General features: G+C 46.0%; 1 protein-coding gene across 2 annotated transcripts in view; it reads left to right on the forward strand.

Moving 5' to 3' along the window:
• The window catches only part of socs7 (suppressor of cytokine signaling 7), a 65660-nt gene extending 56794 nt beyond the window's left edge, over window positions 1-8866 (forward strand). For both annotated transcript variants that reach the window (XM_052038734.1, XM_052038735.1), the window contains 3 exons: window positions 1926-2061; window positions 2626-2778; window positions 5183-8866. In XM_052038734.1, coding sequence (XP_051894694.1) covers window positions 1926-2061; window positions 2626-2746 — 257 coding nt within the window. In that variant the 3' untranslated portion in view covers window positions 2747-2778; window positions 5183-8866. The remainder of the gene's footprint in view (window positions 1-1925; window positions 2062-2625; window positions 2779-5182) is intronic.
• The last annotated feature ends 304 nt before the right edge of the window (window positions 8867-9170 follow it).

Below are 9170 nucleotides of genomic sequence, written 5' to 3' on the forward strand. Positions count from 1 at the left end.
TTTATTTTGCTGAGCTTCTGTCATCTCAGCCACATGGGGCCAGCACACTGGGGTCAACGTGTGTGAATGCTGTTTTTTCCCCCAAGTGCCTACTGTAATTTAGGCTGGAACAGCATACAGTCTGACACAGCTCAAACCTGACCCTCAGTTAAACACCGCACAGACTCCAAGCAGCATTGCTGACACAGCAGTAGAACAAGCCCGTGGTTTCTTCAAACCTGCTCTGCCCAAGAGCTCATACCTTTTCTTGTACTTGGTTTAACCCTTAATGATCCTGTGGATGTTTTATCCATTGTGATGCTTGTCAAATGCATTCCCCTTGATGGAATAAAAGCAGAAAATGCTGGAAACACTCAGTAGGTCAGGCAGCATCTGTGGAAGGAGAAGCAGAATTAACATTTCAGATCCAAGGCCCTTCATCAGAACTTTATTTCAGATCTCCAGCATCTGTGGTCTTATTGGATTCTCCCCTTGACCACAGCAGGAGCTGTGCAGTCTGCTTGACTGGCAGCCCATCTACCATTCTGATCATTAACTCCCTCTATCACTAGGGCACCTGGGTTGCATTGTCTACACTCCGCAGAATATACTGCAGTATGACGCACAGCTACTCTGACAGCACCTCCTGCCCCATGCTCTTACCACCTACAAGGGCAAGGGAAGCTGTGCAGGCAGTCCTTGCATTACAGCAGTTTGGGTAACTGAAATTTGCCCTCCTGGATTTCTCAGATCACTACCAAAACATCTGAGAGACAGAATAAAAATTCACTCTCGCAGTATTTGTGTGTCAATTTTTACTTTACCTCTCATTTCTTGATGCATGCATGGATGATGTGGCTTTGTCTTACAGAAAATCACGATGTGGATTGTTTTCTGGGAACACAGTTCCCCCCCACCCCACCCCATAACACACGGGTCTCCTGTGCGTGGGAAAAAACTAACTCCTGCAAGTTGAATATCATCCTGACTTAGAAATGTACCATCATTCCTTCAGTGTTGTCAGGTCTAGATGCTGGGACTCCATCCCCAAAAGCACTGAGGAGGAAGCTCTTCACCAGGAGGTCTGCTGCTAAACATCACCTTCTCTCGGGCATTGAAGGAGAGACTTTACATCTGGGCTATTCCTGCTGGCAGTGTTGGACTATTCCCACCCTATCCACCTCCACATCCCCATATTGGTTTAGTACTGAGATACATTGAAAAACTTCTGTTTGGGTGCCATCCAGGCAGATCATGCCATACATAAGTACATTGTCATAGTAAAAAGAAAAACAGAATGAAGAATAGTGTTAAGGTTGCAGAGAAGGTGCAGTGCAGGTAGACAATAAGGTGCAGGGTCATGACAAAGTAGACAGAAGTTCATCCTTAGTGTACGAGAGGTCCATTCAAGAGTCTGATATCAGTGGGATAGAAGCTGTCCTCTAGTCTTGTGTTACGTGCTTTCCAGCTTTAGCATCTCCCTAAGGGGAGGGGTCCTTGATTATGTTGGCTGCTTTGTTGAGGCAGCGGGAGGTGTAGCCTGAGTCAGTGGAGGGGAGACATCTCATTACAGAGTCCATGTGATTATTGTGGGCATTGAAAATGGGGGGCACTGTGTAATAATCATCTGAGGGATCATCCAAATGAAACTCACCTTGACGTGACGTGGTATCCATTGTATGAAGTAATCAGCCACGATCAATCAAAATGCACTCAAAATTCCTTCACCTAGATTGGATGGTGGGATTTGGAAACCAGAAAGAACTCTAAGATCAGCTCTTGCTGTGTCAGGAGACAGAACAAAACTCCATCCAGAGGGTTGAGCGCACAATTGCGGCTTCTTCCCCTGCAGTGTTGAGGGAGTCCAGGATACTCTGCGCAGAGCAGCAGCTCACAGAAGCCCCACTCTAGGCTGATGCTCTCTGTGTTTCTTTGCTTGACTGCAGGTCTCCCTCCCACCCCAGTCCAGCTCCTCTATCCAGTCTCTCGCTTCAGCAACGTGAAGTCTCTGCAGCACCTGTGCCGCTTCCGGATCCGGCAGCTTGTCCGGATAGACCACATTCCCGAGCTCCCGCTGCCAAAGTGAGTAGACGTCAGTCCGAAATGGGGAGGGGCAGCTGGGCAGGCGTGAGTGTGCACTGGCCTGTGTGTGTGCATGCAAACTGACCGGGTGTGGGGGTGCAGTCTGGAACTAGAGACGCAAGACCGCACGTGCTGGAGTCTGGAGAAGAGACAAACTGCTGGAGGAACTCAGCGGGTCAGGCAGCATCTGTGGAGGGAAATGAACAGTCGACGTTTTGGGTCGAGACCCTTTGAGTCCAGATCCATCTCCCCTCAACAGGTGTTGCCCGACCTTCTGAGTTCCCCTAGCAGTTTGTTTTTAAGCCTGAATTAGTGAGGCCTGACTGATGGATCCTTTAGACCTCAGCAGCAGCTGGGACCTGGTGCACAGCCCGACAGCTGTGGGATCAGAAGGCTGTTGGGTACATTCATAGGGCTCCAGGGAAGGAGCTGTGGGTACTGGGAATAAATTGGATTGGTCAACTAGCAAGCCTGCAGAGCTGGACTGAATGGCCTCCCTCTGCCTACTGAGCTGCAGATTCTCTGTGCTTGGCTCCCACTGACTCTCTCACTCATCTTGTTCAGACCCCTCATTTCGTATCTGCGCAAGTTCTACTACTACGATCCCGAGGAGGAGACGTACCTGTCTCTGAGGGAAGCTCGTCTCAGCGTGGCCCCTGAACAGGATATGGACACCCAGACGTAGCTGGTCGAGAGTTGCCGCTTGAATCGTCTACAGTAAGTGAGCGGGGGGTATTGGCCGGGGGGCTTTTGTTGAAGGTTGTTTTGCCTTGATTCTACGTTGTTTCCTTCTAGTTTAGGATAGGTTGGCTTTTGCTTGGTGTGTAATAATGTGGGACTGTCTAAAGCATGCTGTGTAAGATGATTTACATCCATTGTAATGTCATAGCCACATCAGGCTAGTATGGGTTTATTTGTCTCATTCGAGGAATGGAGGATCAAGGAACCAGTCTGGGCTTGGGGAGAAGCTTGCAACCAAATCAAGAAAGGTCATGCTGGGCTTGTACTGGTCTGCAGTGCAATGGGGTGTCCTGGGCAGTGGGTACAGCAAGGAGAGTAGACAGAGCTTCGGCTGGCGTCTCTGACAATGCAGCACTCCCTCTGTTGCTACATGGGGAGCAGTCTGGGTTTCATGCTTAACCCTCAGAAGGTGACTTGCTCCCTGCTCTGTAGCTGGGAGATCAGTCGACCAAGCCAAAGATCACTCCAAGTCCCATTTTGGAAAAATTGACAAATCTGGAGGGTTTTTGAGGTTATAACAAGTAGAATAGATAAGGCAAGTGGTTTGATATGTTATACTTCAGCAAGAAATATGGTATTGGGGTTAGTATACTGGAGTGGAGTGACTGTTGGTTATTCTAGGAAACAGTGGGAACAATCGGGTCACTTTCAAGTAAGGAGGCTGTGACCAGTGAGATGTTGCAGGGATTCGTGCTGGCGACCCATCTGTTCACAAGCTATGTCGGTGATTGGAATGATATATGGAGTGTAATATATCCGAGTTTACTGATACAAAGCTGGGTGGGAATGTGAGCAGTCAGGAGGAAGCAGAAACATCTCAGGGCTATGGACAGGTTAAGTGAACGGGTCAGCACGTGGAAGGTGGAGAATGACACGGGAAAGTGTGAGGTCACCCGTTTTGGTAAAAAGGAATAGTTTCTGAAACAATGAGGGACTGAAGGTTGATGGTTTTCAAAGGGATCTGACTGTGCTTGTACACAAACCAATGAAAGTTAACCAGCAAGTTCAGCAAATACCTGGCAGGGCAAACGGCGTGCTGGCTTTCATTATGAGAGTTCGTGAGTACAAGATTAGAGATGGCTGGCTCCAACTATACAGGGCCTGGGGAGATGAGACCTGGGTTTTTGTGCACATCTGGTCACCCTATCTAAGGAAGGATATTCTTGTGGTAGAGGAGGTACAGCAAAGCTTCACCAGGATTAAGCAGACTGGGCCTAGGTTCTCTAAAGTTTAGAAGAACGAGAGGTGTTGAAGTGTAGCTTGACGGGATGGATCGAGGAATATTTTCCCCAGCTGGGGTGTGTAAAACCAGGGGTCACAATCTCAGAGTAAGGAGTCAGAGGTTCAGGGCAGATGAGAAGAAATTTCTTCAGTCAAAGGGTAGTAAATCTTTGTAATTCTCTACCAAGAGGGTTGTGGAGGCTCAGAACATATGATTGAGAATAAAAGAATTTTAGATATTGAGGGATATGGGAAGGTGAGGTGAAAGATCAGCCATTAAAGTGGCATCACAGGTAGACAGGGTGGTGAAGAAGGTTTTTGGCACCCTGGCCTTCATCAGTCAGGACACTTGAGTTTAGAAGTTGGGATGTTGCGATTGTACAAGACATTGAGGCCATACTTGAAGTAATGTGTTCAGTTTTGGTCACCCTGCTATAGGAAAGATGCCTTTAAGCTGGAAAGAGTGCAGAAAATACTTACAAGGGTGTTGCCAGGACTTGAGGGACTGAGTTATAGAGAGAGGTTGAGCAGGCTAGGACCTTATTCCTTGGAGGTAAGAGACTGAGGGGTGATTTTACAGAAGTGTATAAAATAATGAGGGGCATAGAGTGAATGCACAGTCTTTTTCCCAAGGTTGAGGAATCAAGAACTAGAGGGCATAGGTTTAAGGTGAGAGGGGAGAGAGTTAATAGGAACCTGAGGGGCAACTCTTTCACACAGAGGGTGGTCTGTATATGGAACAAGCTGCCAGAGGAAGTGGTTGGATGGCAGTTACAATAACATTTAAAAGATATTTTTACAGGTACATGGATTGGAAAGGTTTAAAGGGATATGGGCCAAACATGGTAAATGGGACTAGCTTATATGGGCATCTTGGTCAGTATGGACGAGTTGGGCCGAAGGGCCTGTTTCCGTGCTGCATGATTCTGACTATGATGGTGGAGCAGAAGTTGGGGCCTTCTCCTGCTTGTGTTTCTTGCATTCTTTAACTGATTTGCTCCAATTTATATTAAACTCTGCTCCTCTCTGAAGAGGGGGTTTCTCTGCGGAAACCTCTGTGGAGCGCGGAGGTCTGTGTGTAACCTGCTCGTCGTTTTAAGATGTGTTTGAACTGAGATGGGGAACAAAGGGCTCACCCTGCCTCTCTGCTTCGTAACAGGTTGGATCATTACTGTGGGCAGTGGGCACAGCAAAGTCTGACGGGACTACTACGCCAGGACTGAGGGGGCTCATCGATTTCCCGGAAATGCTCCTTATTCCCGATGCTAATATAGACCCATCGTAAAGGTGGTGCAAGGGGTTGGTGGTGTGGAACAGGGGCTGGAGTATGACCGAATTCCTCCCTGGATGGTGAAGATGGAACAGGACAATCAAACGTTTGATGATGGATTTGCACTTTCTACCAAGAAAGACTGGTGTTGGTAACTAACAGCTTTATACTGGAAGGAGAGAGAGAGAGAGACAGACAGTGTTCTCCCTCTTTCAGAGACATTCTCAATGCTGAGATTCCTGATTTGGAATGAATGCCTGGAAGGGTTATATTGCACAATGTTTTTGTTTTGTTAATTCATGGATTAAACTACTGGTTATATTTGCAGGCTATTTAACTTGGTAATTTAAAGAAATCATTTATAAGTAACTCCTTTATCTGGCTGGATTTCAGTATTGCTGCAGGAGGTTCTCCCTGTGTCATATTCCACAGAAGCTGAGGGTAAATGCAAGCAAACTCTTCCCACAGCAGAGTGCAGCACCAAGCCACAGTGTGTGCAGTGACTTGCCCTCGTGTTTTGCTCCTGGTTTTCTGGGTGCCCAGTGTCCTCTGGACCCACAGCCATTGGTGTGAGGAGGGTTGGGGTAGAATTCCTGAATTCCCTGGTTGAATGTATTCATTGAGGTTTCTTCATGTGACCTTTCAGCTGCCCCGCCTCCTTCACCTTGCTATTGGTCACTTGGCACATCCATCCTCTCAATGGCCAACTAATCAGAGAATAAGACTTGTGCAATTGGATTATTTCTGATGCAATTAAAACAGTTGTTTGACTAGTCATTACAATCTTCTGTTTGAGGAAGTGTTCAAAAAAAGGAAATAAATCTGTTTTGAGATTTTTGAGCCCCATAGCTTTTCACCAGAGTGTTGTTCAGAGGGCCCTGGACATTACTCCCAGGAGATTCCAGGACATTACTGGAGTGTTAGTAACCCCAGTGGCAGTGAGTGCACAGTGTACCAGCAAACTGGCTTACTTCCTCCCTCCTCTTTTCCCCCCACCCCCGGCACTGGCATACTCTGGGTCGCTAGATCAGATCCAACTGATTTTGTAGAATTCCAGCAACCTTTTGGAAAATCCCCCAGTTGGTCAGTGTGACTACAAGGTGCTCATTTTTTTTTTTGGAGTGGTCTTGCTTGAACCATGAAAAACTGGCATCAAATTTATACTGTGTGGACCCCCAACCTCCTCCTCCACTCCCCAACTAACTGGACCCATGGCCTACCTGTTGTACAGTATGCATGTGTGTGCATTAATTGGATCAGGCTGATTCTAATGACATGAAACACCAGGACCTTCGTGTGCAGTGGCAGTTATTGATTTGTTGACGTGCTCTGCACAGCCAGTTTTTAGCCTTTGCAGGCACTGAAGAATTTCTAGACCTCTGTTATAGAGTCTTATTGATATTAGTCTTGAATATATCCAATGACTGAGCACTTACAACCCTACAGGGTCAAAGTTGAGTTTAAGTACATGTGTGCACAGATGCAATGAAAAACTTACTTGCAGCAGCATCACAGGCACATAGCATCAGATAAGCAGCGTTCACAAGAAAAAAACATAAATTAAACAATTTTTACAAGAAGAACACAATTAGAACAAGAAAGAAGGCAGACTCCATTTTAGTTCAAACTGATCGTGTAGAGGATTCCCAAGACTTTCAAACCTTTGAGTGAAGAAATTTCTCATCATCTCATTCCCAAGCACTTGACTCCTCATTGTAAGACACGGTGATCCCCTGCTCTGGAAGTCCAGCTGTCGCACTCTGTTTCCATAGGTCACCAACTCTGCAGCTTTTCCAGGCTGTTGGGGGCTCCCACTCTTCCTGAATTGCCCTGGAGTCGACTGGAATTGAAGACTGTTCCCTCAAGTAATGCAGCGCCCTGCTCCTGGGGGAAATACTGGGAGGAGGGACTTTTTTTTTTGATGTCAGGAAAGACACTATTTCTTCCCCAGGGTTGATTCTGTAAAGGGGTGGAACCAGCAAAAATCTCAGCTCATTGTGGAACCAAGTTTAACCCTTTCAGTCAGCCTGTAAGAGGCTTCTAACCCTTGTGACTTCAACCTTGTTTCACAGTGAAGCTCTATGGTTAAATCATTGATCAATAGCTTCCAAGCTGCACCCAAGAGTTTGAGTGGTGTAGATCTGTGACCCAGGACATCCTGTCAGTGGGCATGTGTCCCACGGAAGGTCAGCGACAAGAACGACTGCTTGCCAGGTCTCCAGGACTCTGCTGTGCTCTCCAGGGATTAAAGATTAACCTACCAATGTTCCACCAATCAGCACATTTAAATCGCCTCCAACACCTGCTCCTGTAACAGAGTATAAGCCTCTCTGTATTCCTGGGAATTCACCGCACTGTGCCAACCTCTCATCCACACACTGAAAGCTGCTTCCAGTAACCAGCGATTCAGTGAGATTCTTGCACACAGACTAGTCGACTGGAATTTCAGATCATCAAACTGCATAAACACCAAGACAATTATTTACAGGCAACCCCCTCCCCTGTGTGATGGGGGTGGGGGTTATACTCCCGGCAAATGGTCCATATCGCAATTTTCTGTAACACTATCGGGTTTCTTGACACACGCACAGGTGACTCGAGTTGGGTGGGGGTAGAAAAATAATTTTTGTTTTTTTTTCTTTCTCAAATTCCGAGAGGGAAAATTTTATTTCGTTTCATAAATTCCTGGGTAGTGAATTGTGCAAGGGCAAATTTTCGTTACCCAAATGGGCATTGCACAGGGGTTACCTGTACTACTGTTACTAAAAGTTACCCCTGTGGTCCATTTGTCAGTTATCTTAAATCTGTGCCTTCTGGTTAGAAGCAGCGCAAAGGTCCCTCGAGCACCCTGCTCTGTCCTAGAATCCTACTTGTAGCATATAGAAGTTTTTTTCCATAGCCCACACTGAGTTGGAATGGGAAAGCACCTCCAACGCATCCTCGCCAAGCTGTTTGGGTACCAGTTGGTTGATGCATTAGGTGGGCGTTGGGTTTTGTACTGAGACATAGTACAGGGGGAGCTGTGGTAGATGCTGCAGTGAGTCCACCAGCACTGCCAAGGAGGACATTGTTCCACCAATCCAGGCAAGAAATCCGTAACCCAGATCAAAGGACAAGTTCTGCTACAAAATACTGTTCAGTGTTTGTGTGACTGGTTGACCTTTTTTCTAGTGTGAAAATTAGTCCCGGTCAAGCCTCAAAACAAAAAGCTGTACCCGTTTAAGAATGGCCTTGCCTGTTAAATGGAGATATATTTTGTGATTGTTGCAAAACCAATGCAGACGGATGGTAGCTGTCCAGTCTACTGTATCTTGTACATACTCTGTTAATACGCATGTATGTTCTTTCTCAGTATATACAGGACCATGGAACAATCAGTGCTAATGTCAGGGGGAGTCGAGTGTAAATGTTTCAACCCATGTTTTGTAAATGTTGAACAAAGGCGGTTGATTATTGTATTGTGTATTTGTATGGAATTTCTATTCTTGAAACTACTGGCATAAAAAAATTACTTGTACAGATTGGAGTCAGAGTAAAACTTCACTGAATTATAAACCAGTTGATTTAAAGTTGTGTTGGGATCTGTGTGTGTGTTTTTTTTGTAAACACCCAGAATTAGTCTTTTGGTTTTTCTTTTTTAATGTTTCTTTATTAAATCTCTCAGAAGGCTTGGACATGGGGTACACTGGACACCAGCCTCCCTGTTCCATTCATTTTAATGTGAGTACAGCTTCTGTCTCTTTTTACCTTGTTCAACTTCCTCTTTTTAAATTCATCATTCCTACTTGCTTCCTCTACTTGCTTGTGGCGGTGAGTTCTAAAACAACAAATTTTACGTCATGTAAGTCAGTCATAATAATTCTGATTTTATATATAT

The sequence above is a fragment of the Pristis pectinata genome, chromosome 25 (assembly GCF_009764475.1).
Source record: "Pristis pectinata isolate sPriPec2 chromosome 25, sPriPec2.1.pri, whole genome shotgun sequence".
In the NCBI taxonomy this organism is placed as follows: Eukaryota; Metazoa; Chordata; class Chondrichthyes; order Rhinopristiformes; family Pristidae; genus Pristis; species Pristis pectinata.